The following is a 16,605-nucleotide window of genomic DNA, read 5'->3' as shown; positions in this document are numbered from 1 at the left end:
TTTCCTTCCTTCGTTTCTCTCTCTCTCTCTGCCACTTTTCATAGGACATGACAAGAGATCAGATAGCAGCTGAAAAAGTGGCTCTTCAAAAAGCTTTGCTGTATTACGAAGGCATTCATGGCAGACCGGTATGTACTGCAGCATTTTTATTTTTTCTTCAAAGTACATCTTTCTGTGTCTTTGTGGTAGATGATGGGGGCATCATTTACCCCTAATGCCCCTTTGATGTCAGGTCACTAGAGCTTCCTGCTCTCCAAACCACATGTGCACCCTCTAATCCACCTCCCTGATCCTTCACTTCCGCAGCTGCCTGTTCCAGGCAGGGTGATGTCCTCACGCAGCACTGGGCTGGACAGACACCTGCAGGACAGAGCCTGCAGGCTGAATGGGCATTATTTTGGCATTGTGCTCACCAGGTTCCACAGACAGCCAGTTTGTGGCCCAGTGAACAGTCTGCACAGAAATATTTGTGCGTGGTCTGCCATCCAGCCAGGAAGTTTGCGGTTTTCTGGTATCAATGGCTAACTGGGAAGGCACCTGTATATAAATTGCACCTTCTTAGAGGAGCTCCCTCATATTTCACTCAGTGCCTTGCTTTTTGCACATCCTCTTGGGCCAGAGAATTCTGAAGAAGTTTATCTCCTGAGCATCACAGCTTAAGGTGAAAGGAGATCTGAGTCTTCTCCCGAGAAACAGATGGGTTTTATCCATGTACCAGGAGAAAAGAACGGCATAAGGTTTCTTGTACATCACATCTTAACACAAGGGCAGCTTGTGAGGACAGAGAATTAAGTATTGTCTTCTGTTGATCCCTGCTGTGGCAGAAACACAGTAGCTTCCAGGCCATCAAGTTGGCTTTCTATGGGTCCCTTCTTCTCTTTCACTGATGATGTTATAATCTTTGTTACCAGCTGTGTAGGTAAAGTAACTTAATTTCAGAGTGCTGCTGATCTTTTGAGCAGTGGCTTGGGAGCAGCAAATTACTGCTTATAAGGAATACTCGATTAGTGCAGCTCACAAATCTGTCATTCTGCTGCTGCACGGGATTCCTGATCTTTTCCTTCTGAATTACTTCCTTCTTTATCCATTGTTTTCAAAAAGTCTGACTCATTTATTTAAATGCCTTCATGGATGCTAATATTGTACAGTCACAAACTGTACTAGCAGCTGAAAATGGCATAGTGACATGAGAGGACAGGCAGATTTATTCTTGTGTAAAATAGGAAAAGGGCAGCACAAGGGAATCCACTTAACCTTCCCTGTGTTCTCCATGAGACCAAGTCTTTTTTTGCTGCTTTTATATAAATCAGCAGTTGACATCTTACTGAAGTGAACTCACTTCAGTGTGTTCAAAAAGATAACAAGCCCAGAGCCCATCTTGTCAGCATACTTTTATTCCCACTTACCCTTTCTGATGCTTCATTTGTACAACTGCTTTTTAATTTGTTTTGGTTTTAAGTAAGCAGTCTATACCTAGCAACACTGAACTGCGTGGCAAGGAAGACTGATCAGCTTTTGCTGTTCCCAGCTCCTGGCAGTGGAGCAGTGGAAAAGTACTGAGAGCTTGAGGAGAATGGGGATAGTTCAGCCAAGTTTTTTTTTTTTCTTTCTTAAAGATATTTAACTAAACAAGAAAAACAATGGCGCTCAGATTTATTGTGCAACTGGGTCTTTCTGCACCAGTGATAGATGAACCTGCAAAGGTGGAACTGAACTGTTTTAGTTAAGCCAAAAGTCTGTCTCTGCAGAAATTCTTGAGTTGCTCTAACAATGCAAGCAATGGTCTCTTCTCAGCTGCTGCTCTTTTGCTATGTGGAGTGTGCCCCAGAGTTGTGTCAAAGGCTCCATTATTCAAACAGTCTCTTTGCATTTTGATGTTCTCCCAAAATATACTCAGGTTTTGCTGGTCTTACTTATGTTTACCTAATGAGACAGTGTGCCCATGTACTAGAGATTTAGTTTCCAAATATGCTTTCTGTAAAGTTTGCTGGTGTAAGTGAGCTGCAGGGCAGGCTCAGACTCCATACACTTAACTTCCAACTCCTATATTAATTATCTGTGTTGTTCCTCTACATTGATATTCAGACACTGAAGGATGTTGTTTATCTTTTCCATTCTTCAGCATACCTAAGGACTTAGTGCCCATTCCAAGGCTTATGTTTATTTTTCTGTATAGAACAGTGCTGTTAATCAACTTTGAAAAGTTGTTAATTGAAGGTTTGATTCTCAGCCTCAACATAAGCCTCAGCATAGTCTTGGGGTTTTCTTAAGTAACAGACTGTCTGAGCCAGCAGTAGTGTTGTACCACCTGTTCCACAAACTGCTAATCTTGTAAAGCTAGGAATAATATTATATATATATTTAGGGTACCCAGTTTCTCTAGTTGTATTCCTGATGGGTTACAGAGAAACGTGCAAAGCTGGAGGCAACTTGCTGGCCTGTGCAATTGAGTGCAGGCGTATCAGCACAAAACTCGATACAAAGAGGGCTGAGTGAATTGTTTGATGCCGCTCACATCCCTGTAATCCATGTGAGCTGCTTACTCAATGAACAGGCAGCTCGAGGCTGTCGGGAATTGGAGCCCTGCTGTGCTTTGGGATGTGGGACATTCGGCCCCCTGAGCTCAGACTGCCCATCTGTATGCCCCTTATCAGGCCTGGGGATGTTTGCATTGAACCAGGAAAGGAATAAAGATGTTCTTCCTTCTTCCTCCCTGTTCTTCTGCCCCCCACAGAGGCTCGGTTATCAGGAGGAAGATGGATGCGACCTCCAGATCCTTAGAGTTCATCCCTGCCATCCCACTCCTGGCAATACTTACAGCCTTTCTGCTCCTCACAGGCCAAAACCCTCTCTTTCTCTGGAGGGAGGATGTAAAAGCTTTAGAAAGATTATGCCAGTGAAAGTCAACTGCGGACAAAATAAAATGCAGTTCCCTTTAAAATTGCCCCCATCTCAAGCTGTATTCCCTTTTCTCCTATTTCTGTTGTAGAAAGAGATTGCACAAAGCTCTCTAGGGGTTACACTGTTTATGCTGGTTTTTATATGGCAGTTGTTCAGGTGCTCTGGTGATTAGCAGCAGTAGAAAGGCATGACATCAGTTAAAGCTTCTTCATAAGAGCTTTATAATCTAAAGTTAGACAAAAGATCTAATGGAAGGACGCTTGTAGGATGAGAGTCAGTGCTGAATGATGATCAGGTTTTGCTGAGGATTTTGTTTGTTTTCTAATGTGCTGTAAGAAAACATTGAAGAAATAAAACCCAGCTTGAATCTGAAAAAAATCCAGAAATGAACATACTCAGTTTGTAATGCTCTCAAACTGGGGAGGGTGCACAGCAGGCAGTAAGGAGGAGTGGAGTTAAGGACAGAGCAATGTAAGGAGCGCCTGGGGCAGACATCCCAGCACTATTCTGTCTTCTCTATGCCACACAGCCCTGGCACCTTCATCCCTTCTGAGCATTGCAGTAAATTCTTCCCAGCAAAGTGGCTGGGAGGAGGGATGAAGGGCAAGGTTAGGGGGTTAAAAAGATGAAAAACTGCTGGCTTGGACAGGAAATCAGGAGGAATAGCAAAGCCAGAAAGTCAGCTTTTGTGAAAGCTGTAGTTTACCCTACTCAAGGGAAGTCTCCTCACACTGCAGTATCCAGTCGGTGCAGCTGCTTTCTCCTTTCATGAGTCATAAACACAGCCCCTGAGGGCCGGCCACAAGAACAAGGATGGGAAACCTTGTCCTGTGCTTACAGTGGCAGACGTGATTGCAAGCACAGAGTGCTGCCTCTGCGGGTCATTTTGTGCTGGGGACATCTGATGCCTAACTGCTCCTTTAAACCACCTGTCTCATACAGCCCCTTTAAAAGACACCCCACCCACAGCTTCAGCTGGCACCAGACACAGGCAATGCCATGATGGACAGTAGTTTCAGGGCTAATGCTGCTCACCTCTCATCCCAATACTCTTCAAGCCCCTTCAGTTCTCTTCAAGCCCCTCAGACTGAGGGTAATCACAGGCACGTGAGTTCTACAGTGGAGTATTCGCTGCAGGCTTCATGGATCTCTCCTCTTTTTCCTTTTCAGGTTACCAAAAATGAACGGCAGGTGATGAAGCCGTTGTATGACAGGTATCGCTTGGTCAAACAGATCCTCTCCAGAGCCAACACCATCCCTATTATTGTGAGTACAGCATTCTTTTGGGGGCTGTTTCTTTGGTTTCAAGAGGAAGCAGGAATCACCACACTTCTGCACACGACACAATCACTAAGGCTAAGTCCCAACCTCCCTTATCACTCAGAGATAAAGAAAATAAGTGAGTCAATCATACACTTCATACTGAAGTTGGGAAAAGCTGGTCAAGGGACTCTAGTGCCCACCTGTGAGCCATAGGGCACATCTCACCTTGTGTTGTTTCTTCTCTTTCCATTGGGCTGCTGCTGTTATTTCATCATCTTCTGTTTGGCTACAGCCTCACTTCTTTTTCCGTACCAACCCACGCTGAGCTGTAGGTCTTCCATGCTGCTTGGTTACACAGGGTTGTATGTACAGGGTTCCTGTACACAGGAACACAGACCTGAGTAGATCCCACAGGAGATGCCAGGCATGTCCTTGGCTGAAAGAAAGGGCCCTCAGTTTTCTAACACTTAATTTGTACTAAAGAGATCCTCCAAATGGTGGATATTCCCTCATTCAAGGTGGTGCTTTGCCACCAGCAAGGAACCCAATACACCCCTCCAGGGAGAAAATTCAGTCTTCAATTTTAGACAGTTTGTGTAGTCCAGTTTTTAAAAATTAATTAATCTAAAAAACCCACACAGAATACTTCATGCCTGTCTATGGAAAGAGAATTCTTTTATCAGAGTTCCTGTTTACTCTGTCATGTGGGAACCTTTTATTGCTTTTCCTGAGCAGTGCTCATGTCCTGCCCACTTTCTGTAGATGGCCAGTGAAGTGAACAGGCTGGCACAGCACTGCTCAGTGCAGTGCCACTGAGAAGTGGGACTTTTTTCTGCAAATACTGGGAGGTGTTCCTTGTCCTGCGTTTCAAACAAAATAAAAAGTTGCTCCTCCTGGAATATGCAAAATAGTCCCCAAAATATGTGCTGTGAAGACAGGCAATCGAGAAGGAGCAAACTGTGTAGGTGTGCATGGGCAGTTTAATGCAAAGCTCTCAAAGAGACCTCAGGTCCTGTTAAGACACAAAACTGAAATTTCACAGAGGCTGTCAAAGGAGAGATGAGACTGGTTTGTTCCCACTCTTCTGAGTGAGTACAGTGAGAGGCTCTTAGAGAGACAGGATACATTTGAAAATCCAACTCTACATCAGTAGGCACTTCAGTGGGAAAATCAGGCTCCTGGAAAGCAAGTCTGAAAAGCCTGGCTGAGTTTACCCTGTCTCTGGAAAGCCAGCCAAATGCTCTCTGTGTGTATGGGCCGCGGGCTGGGGGTTATTTTCTTGCAGCCTTTGTCTTGCAGTCACTACCCAGGCGATATTGGAGCATCCAAATTTCTTTTTAAGAACAGATTGGCAGTGGTGTCCTTTGCTAAGCAACATCCTGAGAGAAAACAGCCCAAGGTTCAGGGGGTTTGCCAGGCATATTTTTCTTCTTTGAGAAAGATTATTTCTCCTGGTGGTCCAGCCGTGAGCTGAGAGTGAATGTGTGGGTGAGAATGAGCTGAGAGCAGGTGGTGGAGGAGAAAGGGGTTCACAATGTAACATACTTGTTAACACCTGTCACAGGGTTCCCCCTCCAGCAAGCGGAGAAGCCCTTTGCTGCAGCCAATTATCGAGGGCGAAACAGCTTCCTTCTTCAAGGAGATAAAGGTGAAGACCTCCAGCTGCTAACTAATTGCTCAGTTTGCATCAACTTTCCCCTTATACCAATGAAACAGAATGGTTGATTGATTTTTTTTCATCAGTGTTGATTTTTTTGCAGTGTCCTCCTGAAAAATCAGTAGCTGCTTTAAGCCTCGCCAATTCTGATCAAATTCTTCCCTTGTTGTAGATAAGACTACAGTATTTCCTTGGCTTTGCATACTTTCCTATCCTTCTCCTTTCCCCTCCATCTGCACATAATATATTTCATTTTGCTTTAAAAAAATTTTTTGAAAAATCACAATTACCGTTGTACCTTGCTTTTTTTCTGCTTTCCTCCTTTCTTTTAAAAGGCACTAACTTGTTTTGTGGTGGTATCTCTCACTCCCAAGCTCTGTGGCTTGCACACAGCACCGTGGCAGGAATGAGCTCTCACAAAACTAACCCTCGCACGTGGAGCCAGCCGGGGCACTTACAGGATCCTTACCTGCTCCCATCCACTTAATTTATCCAGGCTCTTTTTCACCCCTTGTGCAGGGTGGTTTTGACTTACATGACATGAGGATGGAAGTAAGAACATCTCGCCTCTGGTGGTTGATACTTGGGCAGATTTGGATGGCAGGATTGTTGTGTTTCTTCTTGTGCTGCTGGGAAGTAATAATTTGGGGTGGGGAAGACTGCTGTGATAACTGGGCCTTCTCCCCTGAGGAATAAAGTCCAACAGCAGACCAGGACACACAGCATGGAGCTGGGCCCTGGCTTGCTTTCTGTGCCCTTGCAGTGTAACGAGTGAGAAAAGTGCTTCTGCACATTTGGATCATTTATCTGCTGTCCAGCCAGAGCTTGGTTAAATGTAAATACTGCAGACTTAGAGATCCAAGGTGATTCGAGTGCAGTAGATTGTATATTAATGGACTGTTCTAGGCACTTATCATTAATACCAGATTGCAGAGTGAAGATGTTAAGCTGCTGTTTGGAAGCTGGTTAATGATCACTGAGCTTCTTAGTATTATCTAGATAACCGCTGGATCAAATCTGCAGTACTGGTCTGGTGGGGGAGTGTTTTTGTTTGCTTCTGTTTCTTTTTTTACTGTGTCCTCTGTTCACCACCTCTGCTTGCACCCAGTGTGAGAACTTAGAGCTGTCAATGATGGTGATCTCTGATGGCCAGCACGGGCTGGTGCTGTGCCAGGGCAGCACCAAAGCAGTTCAGCAGTGTCCTGCAGGGAATACAAACCTGGAGGGGTTTCTAGCAGAAGATCAGGATGACAGCCTTAAGCCTGTTAATGTTATGTGCCTATTAACACTTAAATGGGGCTCTGTGAAGCTGTGTCTGGCAGCTTTGTACTGAGCTACACTCAGAAGGAAAGAGAGGAAATTGCCAGAAGGCCCCAAAACTTAGCTCCTGCATAGGTCCACTATGGACAGGGAAATACTTGACAGGCCCCTGATAATGTCAGTATTTGGGTGTTTCGGGGGGGGGGGGGGGGAGTTTCTTGAAGCATTTGGGAGAGTTGACTATAAGCTTGAAAGGTGGTGTGAGGTGACCTTGCCAAACATTTTGGTACAGTATCTTGAATGTTTTGTTGAAAAAATCATTGGGATTCTTGTTTTGTGGGATTGCTGATGATAGGATACTCTGGGGATTTTACATTTTTAACCCTGGAATGCCTCATGGTTGCCTAACAATCCAATCAGATGCATGCTAAATGAATCTAGTTGATGAAGATCATTCTAGTTCAAGGTGTAAATGCTGCTGCAGGTTTAGAATGAGGTTCCTATGTGAGATTTTTTCAAGGGAAGGCCTTGGAGGTCCTTTCTTGTTTGAGTTCTGGCTAAGAATCCTTTTAATTCACTCCATTGTATTTAAGAGCAAAATGATTTCAGAGGTCTTGTGACAGCCAGATGCAGTGTTTTGGCTCTGAGGTCTAAATGAAATCTCTGCACTTTCTTTTCCTCCTGTGGGCTTCCCGTGGCAGGAGGCTGGCTCCTGAACTCCTTGTTGGCTTGGGCAGTGTGCTGGTGTCCTGCAGGGAGGCGAGAGGCTCGTGGGTGTCTGTGAGGAAAACACCTTGCATCTGTCCTCAGGAGCAGCTTGTCACACTGCTGATGGAAATTGTCCCTTTGCTTTCTTTCCAGGAGCTCTCCCAGAAAAGGGCATGGGAGCTCCTCCGTTGTTGCCAGAGAGATTCCCCTAAAGCAAAGTGTGCTGTTTTTACTGCTTAGACTGACTTAGCAAATCCCTCTCCACGGTGCAGCAGGATCCGTGTTCTCCTGCTGCCCTTCCCAGTCTGGGCAGGGTGGCACGCCTGGGGACTGGGAAATGGCAGTGAGGGATGGTCTCCCCTCCCCAGTTCAGCCTGGAGTTGTTGGCAGGGTTTAAGATCAGTATGTGGCTGCTGGTTTGTGCTTTCTGTTTAATGTGTGCAACTGATGTCTGGAGAAATGGGTCCTGTCTAATCATGTGCTAAATATTTCTTCAACTTTCCCAAGTTCCCTGCAGATTTTCCTAAGAGGCATTCAGACTTCTCTATATCTTTTGTTATTATTGCTACTCAAAACTTCTTCCCAGATAATGGTTTTTTTCACCCTCCAGCCTCAGTCTTGGTTGTAATTCTTAGCCTATGGCTCTGCAGTGCATTATCATGGCCTAGAGCTTTAACTTAAAAAGAAAACTCTGGGCAAACTATAATTTAATTTAAATGTATGCATTTATAAATCATTGACTTTGAGGATTTAATGGGACTGAGCCAGGTCCTGGTGTTACATTATCCCTTTTTGCTTGAAATATGGGAGTATTCTCTTAGAAATAATTGAATTATTCACAAGGAATTACATGAAAAAAATCAAGAAAATGTCTTCTTTTGGTCCCAGTGCTGCAGTATATTTTTGTATTGAAGACTTCAGTGATGTTAGCCCCCAAAAGCTTTTAAAGATATCCATATGCTTAGGTCCTTCCTGGCTAGAGTGACATGGCTGTAAAATAAATACACTTACACGTACATACGCACATATATATCTAAGAGATTTACTGTCCATGCTGCCATTTGCCTCTTTGTCTAAGTAGCCTCATTCCTTATATTAAGGTTGAAAACTGCCTTCTGGAAATGTCTCTGTACATAAGAGACTGGACCTTGTTCCCTGATAATTAAAATTATTTCTGGACAGTGTCACAGGACAAGCCCTACTTTTGAGAACACAGTGAATTCATGAATACCAAGTGCAGCAGGGACTTTCAAATCTCATGCCTCTAAGTTTTGTAAAAAAAAAAATGGAACACAACCAATTCATCAGTGTGCTTTGGGGAAATGGGAAATTGCACTGTGCAGAGTTTCCAGTACAGTTTTTACTGTATTCCAGCTAAATGGTCAGAGCTGATGTTGGGAACGTGTTAGCAGCAGCAGTCCTTTTACAGTCAGTCATATCCCACATTTGGGTAATTGTAAGAGTGCTGATCTGAGCTCACTGGTATTGCTGTACAAGCATTTGAGGTCTTGAGTTCAGCCATTAGAGAGAGCTGTTGAGCTGCATCTATTGAGAGAAAACTCCACATTTTAACCTGGCAGTCTCACTGCTGGGAAATGTTTGCAGGGAAATGCAAAGGATGGCTGGTATGCTTTGGACAATATGCATAACAACTGTAAGTGCATTTATTTACATCAGAATACATAAACTAAACAAAAAACCAGGTTTCTCTGAACCCCAGGTATTTTTTTCACTCAGTTGTGTTGCCCTGGGTCTCCTTAACCAGTCTGAGTTGGTGGTGGCAATTTCTCTGTTACGCTTTGGTTCTAGGGTGTCTTACTGATGGTCTTCTGGTGTCCTGTGTATTGCTTGGCAATTGAAGTGTTTGCTCTGCCTTTCCACTTCTTTTCATACTTGTTCCCCAGTGCATGTGGTGAAAGGAGGAACCTGTTCCTGAGAAGGGAAGCAATAACCTGTCTTGTTGTGGGGGTGCTCTGTCCCTGTGTGTAGGAGGAAGAGGAGGGGTCTGAGGAGGACAGCAGTGTGAAACCAGATTTCACAATTACCATGAAGACAGATTTCAGCGTGCGCAGCTTCTTGGATCAACTCGAAGATGATGCTGACGGCTTCGTTTCCCCGGTGGATGATAAGATGCCATCTAGGAGCAGTCAGGATATGGGGCTTTCAAATCTCCATGAAGCATCCATGTATGTTGAATTCACAGGCAACTTCAAAAAGTTATTTCTTGCTGAGATAACATTTTATTTGTCAGAAAAGTGTCTAGGGTTTTTCTGTCTGATCTGAGCCAGAAGTTTTCATGTTTTATTTTTAAATGCAACAGACCCTCATAGGAAAGGGTTTGGGAAGAAACTACCTTGTCCTGATACTGATACTTAGCATCTGCATCTTTGGATTCCATCACTAAATAGTAACTTCACCTGTGTCAAGCCTTTGTCATGAAAACCCTGCACTCCAAAAGGTTTTTCAGGTTTTGGAGAGGTCAAGTGGAAGTAGCTTTGCTAGTTCCAAATCTGATGCAAACACATGTAGGGGGTAGCCCTAGGTTGTGAATTGAACTGAATTTAGTCCTGTAAAACTCACCAAACCCAGATCCATCTGCAGCAAGTTTTGTAGAAGTTAGTGGTGAATTGTGAAGTGCACACTTGACCTCCTTAGAGGCTGCAGCTTAAGACTGTGATCATTTTGCTGAACTAAATCCAGAGAGCTTTATGTTTCAAGTAACGTGAGGCTGCCAGAGCTGCTCGCAGGAGCAGCTTCCTTGCTTGGCATACGTACAGCTAAACATCTGTAGGTTTACTGTATGTTTCCTGTTATAATTGTGTACATATGGATAATCTCATTTATCTTTAAACCCAACAGCCCTGAACTGTTAGAGCAGCTCCAGGAAGTCAGGGAAGAGAAAAAGCGAATCAGAAAAAAATTGAGAGACTTTGAAGATAACTTTTTCCGACAGAATGGAAGGTAACAGTTTCTCAGCTGCCTCTCTGTTCTTCAGCTACTTTTAATCTGTTTTGTATCTCCAAAGATCTCCAGATATGCAAAATTGCCTGAATTCTCTATTAGTTATTTCTGCTTCACTGTCATTATCACTGCTTTACTCACATTTGGAATGGTGGAAGAATTATTCAGTGTTACAATGCCTAGTTTTTTCCCTAATGATTGCTGTCCTATTCTTGCTTGTCTGTGAGGTATTCAGACACTAGTTTTATCAAGTATTTCTGCTTTAGTATAACTGGTTTTATTGTTTTAAGAAAATGTACCTCATTAACCAGCTGATAGAATGTTTTCATATATTTATAGTCTTAAATTTTCTTGTCTGTTTCTTGCCACCAGCCATCATCCTTAGGGGTTTTTGTAAAATCACTGAAAACTTAAAATTTTCTTGTAAGCCAAGAGCAGTCTGATGAAATGCCATCTTTCTTTTCCCTGTTTGTGTTAAGTGCTGTGGTGCCAAGCCAGGAGGTGCTGTATTTTATTTTGCCAGGCTCAAATGGGATGACACTTAGATGGCTCCTGAAGTGTATTCCAGCTTTTTTGCAGAGCTGGTGATTTCACAGAAGCAGGGCATGTTTTAAGTAGGATTTGGAACTGTGGGATTGTGCTCAGCCTCAACACACAAGAGTCACACACTTTGTTGGAGCAGCTTGTTTGCCCCTTTTTTTTTGGTTTTTTTTCCTCTCAAAGGATAAATGTTTTGGTCTTGTTCCCTGATGAGGAGTGGAGGAGAGGAGCTGCTTTGTAGGTCTTGTTGGGGGACAGAGGGAGGCTGCTGAGGGAGGCTTCCTGTTACAGAAATCTTCATGATCTGCTTTCACTCCCACTAGGAATGTGCAGAAAGAAGACCGTACTCCCATGGCTGAAGAATACAATGAATACAAGCAGGTTAAGGCCAAGCTGAGGCTGCTGGAAGTCCTGATCAGTAAGAGAGATATTAGCTCCAAGATCATGTAAAGGAGGAGATTGTTTTTGCCAATAAACAAAGAGGAGAGAGTACCAAATGGACAAATGCATGAAGTGGATGCAGCAGGAACCTGACTGGGGAGAGCTGAGGAGCTCCCTGAAAACTGAAGGGTCATTCCCAGAAGTGGGAGAGGGAGGAAAGGTGGATTTTGTCACTCTCTACATTTGCTGTTGCCCACTTTTTCTCCAGGCCTGATGCCCAAAATGGAGTTTGCCAGTGTAGGAGGCACAACACTGCTCAGTGACTGCACTGAAGGGATCCTTCTGGATGATTTGCTTACAGATCCTGTAATATTTAGAATATCAAAGCCAGCCATGCTATTCTTTTTTTTTTTTCCCCAGGATATTATATCAAGAGGCAAAATAGGATTAATAGTAATGAAATCATCAAATAGCTTCTACTTTAGTTGAACAGACAAGTGCCCTGACCAATCTCATGTGAAGGTACAGGTCAGACCAGCACCAAGACTGTTCTCTTGTAGCTGCAGTAAAGATTTGCCCAGATTTTTGACCTGACTGCTTGGAGTCCAGCATCTTCTGTTGCTCTAGAGAAATGCTGTAAGAATCTCCTGGTCATCAGCCAGAGCTGGTGTGAGTTGCAGTTTTGTGCAGGCTTGAGTTGGGTTTTCTTCCCACTTTTTTGATGGCAAATCCAACCGAAGTAGAAGGAAGTACCTGCATGTTTGGGATAGTAAGAAAAAATGAGCCATGCAGCCAGGTTCTTATCAGCTTGTTCTGCTTGGAGGGTGATACTTAGACCTTCTGACTATGTTTGGGCAATAGGGAAGAGAAGAGGTTTTAAAAGCTTTAAGTCAGAATCCTTTGGGATTTTGGTGCTTGGGTAAATATCTGGTGTCAAATATGTGGCAGGTATCTGGAAGACACCACCTCCCCACCCCCCATTATTACATGTGCTTCATCATGAGACAGACACCTGAGCCCAAGCTGAACAGTCCACACAGGTGTCACACAAACACACCTAAGTTTTCTTCTTTCTTGCACATCAACCCTGTGTGGGCTGCAGCAGCAACACTGATGGTGGCAGCAGAGGATGGGCTTTTCTTCCCAGTGCAGGAGGTATAGCAGCACAGAGGAGACTGCAGGGAACTGAGAGCATGGAGCCATGCTCTGCCTGGGGAAAGGGCCCCTGTATCAAATGCAAGTTTTGGCAGTGCAGTGTTTTCAAATTGGTTATGGCTTTCAGGAAAGAAAGTCTGGGGACACTTGATTCAGGTGCACATGTCAAACAGGTGCTGCCTGAAGGAGGGAAAGGCCCCGAGTTTAGGGACACCGAGTTTAGGGACACCAAGTCACTGAGGGCTCACAGTTCCGCCATCCTGGGACACCCAGGCTCACTCTCCTGCTCCAGAGGTTTGTGTGCACCCTTGGTCTGCCCTGAGCCAGGAGATCCCTGCCAGTGTGCAGAAGCCAAATAGCCAAGATGGAATCCAGTGTTGGTTGTAGCCAGGCCTCATGCATGCCACACCAGAGGAGCCAAGAGGACTCCCAGAACAACTTCTCCCCCTTCTTTCTTTATTAAGGGCAAGTGGGCTCACAGATAATTGGTTTTGGGTTGTGGTACTTAGATTTATCCCCTTTCACTTGCCATGTGTGCTGTGTGTGTTGTTGCCAAAACTGCTGCTGTTTTGGTCTCTTCAGGATCCCTTGAACTCTTCCAAAGGTGGCCATGGGTTGCATGTGCCCATTGCTAGTCAGGGTGGGTAAGGCAGAGATGTGTGTTAGTGAAAGCACTTGGGATGAGGACTCACAACTTGGTTTGGTTTTTTTATTGATTTGCAGAATTGCCTGTTCCATATAAAACCAGCAAATACTGAATTTTGTATTTCTAGACAGTCTGGAGGACTTGTGTTCTGACCTGGGGCTTGGCTTTTCAGAGGTGCTGAGTTCCTGTCTCCTAAGATGGGATCTCCTCTGATCCTTGGGGTGTGTTAACTGGGCTGACAGATTGGCTGAAAAAGTGCTTTGAAGGGAAGCCTGACCAGGGTAAACCCCTGTCCCACCCCAGGGTAGGCCAGGAAGCCAGAGCTGTGCCTTTGCCTGCTCCTGTGGGCTCTTCCTCTCCTTGTCAGCTCTCTGTAGTTATTTTAGTGAAAGCAGCTGAGCCAAGCTGGCTGCAGTGTCACTCTGCTGGTGGAAGTGTGGGATGAAAAAGAATGCTGGGTTACCAAAAGGTCCTTAGCACTGGCTCATTTTTACATTGTTCAGGCCCAGTTCAGCAAAGCAAAAGGCTGGCCTGCCTTTGGGATGTGGCTGAATTACAATGGAGTAAAGCCTGTTTGCTTTGCTGCATCTGGGCCTGGACACCTTTAAATGGAGGCAAAAAGCAATTTCTGCCCTTTTTCATAATCATGCATTTTTTCAGTGGGCCAAGGCTTCCCAGGAGTATGTTTTCTCTGCTTATTTTTAAAGCCTGTTTGCACTGTGTACTGATAAATTATGTTTTGCTGGGTTTTTCCCCTGACAAATCTTGATAAATGATATGTAGGGAACAGTCCATTTTATTTTTAAACTGATGAGATTGTAGCATTTTCTGATGCTTAGTTACTGCTGTTTACATGGTATATTGCTAGAATTTCAGATAGTTTCTATGAAATGTAAGTACAGTTATGCACTTTAGAGAGTTTATATTTTTGAACTTTAATAACTAAAAGTAACAAAACCTATTAATGGAGATTGTACATTTAAAAAAAAAAAAAAAGAAACACACCTAGCCATCTCTCTTTTTGAACTGGTCTTTTCAAGTCCTTCCCAGTGGCAAAAGAAAGCCAAACTTCAGCTGCCTTGTTGTGAAGGGAACTGCTAGAAAAGATTAGAGAGAAGTGAACTTTAAAATTCCAGTCCTGGAAAGACATGTACAAATGGTGAACTTTGTTCTGGGTCTGCAGATGCTGTGACTCCCCTCTCCCAAACCTGCGCAGGAGGAGGACTCCTGAGCACTAAAACGTTGTCTTTGTATCTCCCACAGATGATTTGACTTCCCACTGACCACTAATAACCAGAAATTATGTTTGCCCCACCACACCAAGTCAATCCAAGCAACAGCTGTGCATTTTGATGATTTGTCTGTGCCAACATCAGTGATTATTGACTGGAGAACATTAAATACAAGACTGTGCTTTTTAAAAGGTGTGAAGTACTGTACAAAATTGTACTTTAGTGATATAAATAAGCTATTTAGTGTAAGACAACCTTTTTCCATGTCACTAGAACAAGCTGTCTGCTGTAGGATGGCAGTAGGGTCTGTTGGGCTTCCCCTCCCCAGGGGCCATCTCAGACACGTGTCTGTGTTGCCACACTGTGGTATAATAAATCATTATAATATAAATGTTGGCCATGAACGGGTTGTGCACGAAGTAAGATTGAAGGAGTGAAAGGTAGAGGGGAAACTTGTCATTCTTACAAGTTGCATTTGGTTTTATTCTGTTTACTGCTGAGTAAACAGTTGAATAATGGATGTTTCTGTTAAAAGCAGTGAAATTAAAGCATTTTTCTTTTAATCATTCTGCTGATACATCGATTATTATTCCTGGTGTGTGCAAGTTTCAGAGGGTAAGTGCTGCCAGCCATCCTCTAGCCTGAGGCACCATCTTTGGAGCTGGGATTGACAGGTCAGGGATTGACTTGCTGCTGAGATGAGCAACCAGACCAAAATTGTTACAGGTTGAGTCAAAAAAAAAGTTTGCAGTGAGTCCAATACCTGCAGAAGTACAAAGTAACCCACAGTTGGGCAAAGGGGACTAAGTGGGGCATAATTAATTGCACTAATAGTCAGAGCTTGCAGCATCTACATCCTAGAGGGACAAGCACAGATACACCATGAGGACAAGCCAGGCTGATGGCTGTGCAGGATCTCCTGGGCTCCTCCTGTTTTTCCCTGAGGTGTTCACTAAGGTTGTGTTGCCTTTGACCATCGCAGCATGTGGAGTTGGAGGCCCTTTGCGTGGGGTGCAAGACACAGGAATTGGCTGAGAGTCCAAACTGGACAGCCCACCCCAGACCTCCACTGCATGTCTTGGTGCCCCACATTTAGAAGATTCATGGGAAACTTGCAGAAAGCTCTTGTCCTTGGAGATTGGAGTGAGTTGACATCTCCAGCTCTGGGAGGGGGCAGACAAGTGTCACAAACCTGCATGGTCACTCACAGCATGGAGAGTGGAACACTTGCTGGACCTTGGATGGTCAGCAAGTGTATGATCCTTGTGCTTCCCTTTGGACACCTGCATGCAGGGAACTGTCTCCAGAATAATGGACATGTATATACATCAAACAGTACATAGTTTTGCAAATACCTTGGTGTATAGCAAATATTTGGGTTGGCTGAGTGCAGAAGCCAGTACCAGGGTGGGGGTGGGTGCCTGACTGAAAGAAAAAATTGTTAATAATCACTTTTCTTCAGACTGCATTTGCTGTACAAAAGCAACTTGGGAATGCCATCATGCAGCCACTGCATTCCCCAGCTCATGCCACCTCAGTGACTCTGGGCTCGGGTCTCTGTTTACATGATTTATGTAAGCAACTTCAAACTGCATCTGTGGTGTCCTTTTTAACATAAATGGATTGAAAAACATTATGTGTACACTTTGTATTTTGTATAAAATAAGAAAATACAACTATTTTGGCTGCACGTGTTTGGTGACAGCTTCTGTTCTGTGTGGGATGCTGCCAAGGGTGGCTCAGCTCAAGAAAGTGGCTCATGACGTCCTCAACAGCCCTGGCCCCTCCTGCCTCCTCAGCTGAACAGGGCTGGCACCTGCTACTGGAAGAGAGATGTGCGATGATGTGTAGATACAAATACACACCCATTTTGCATTTATATATCATAAAACATATACACA

At 44.2% G+C, this 16,605-nt stretch overlaps 1 protein-coding gene across 6 annotated transcripts in view; it reads left to right on the top strand.

Annotated features, from left to right (window-relative positions):
* The window catches only part of FAM13A (family with sequence similarity 13 member A), a 123,131-nt gene extending 107,864 nt beyond the window's left edge, over positions 1-15,267 (top strand). For all 6 annotated transcript variants that reach the window (XM_069013035.1, XM_069013034.1, XM_069013036.1 and 3 more), the window contains 6 exons: positions 45-128; positions 4,072-4,167; positions 5,729-5,812; positions 9,779-9,975; positions 10,649-10,750; positions 11,614-15,267. In XM_069013035.1, the coding sequence (XP_068869136.1) occupies positions 45-128; positions 4,072-4,167; positions 5,729-5,812; positions 9,779-9,975; positions 10,649-10,750; positions 11,614-11,740 (690 nt within the window). In that variant the 3' untranslated portion in view covers positions 11,741-15,267. The remainder of the gene's footprint in view (positions 1-44; positions 129-4,071; positions 4,168-5,728; positions 5,813-9,778; positions 9,976-10,648; positions 10,751-11,613) is intronic.
* Positions 15,268-16,605: the final 1,338 nt, after the last annotated feature.

Source organism: Aphelocoma coerulescens, chromosome 4 (genome assembly GCF_041296385.1).
Source record: "Aphelocoma coerulescens isolate FSJ_1873_10779 chromosome 4, UR_Acoe_1.0, whole genome shotgun sequence".
In the NCBI taxonomy this organism is placed as follows: Eukaryota; Metazoa; Chordata; class Aves; order Passeriformes; family Corvidae; genus Aphelocoma; species Aphelocoma coerulescens.
The sequence above is the reverse complement of the archived record's forward strand: the minus strand, read 5'-3'. Positions and strand labels throughout refer to the sequence as shown.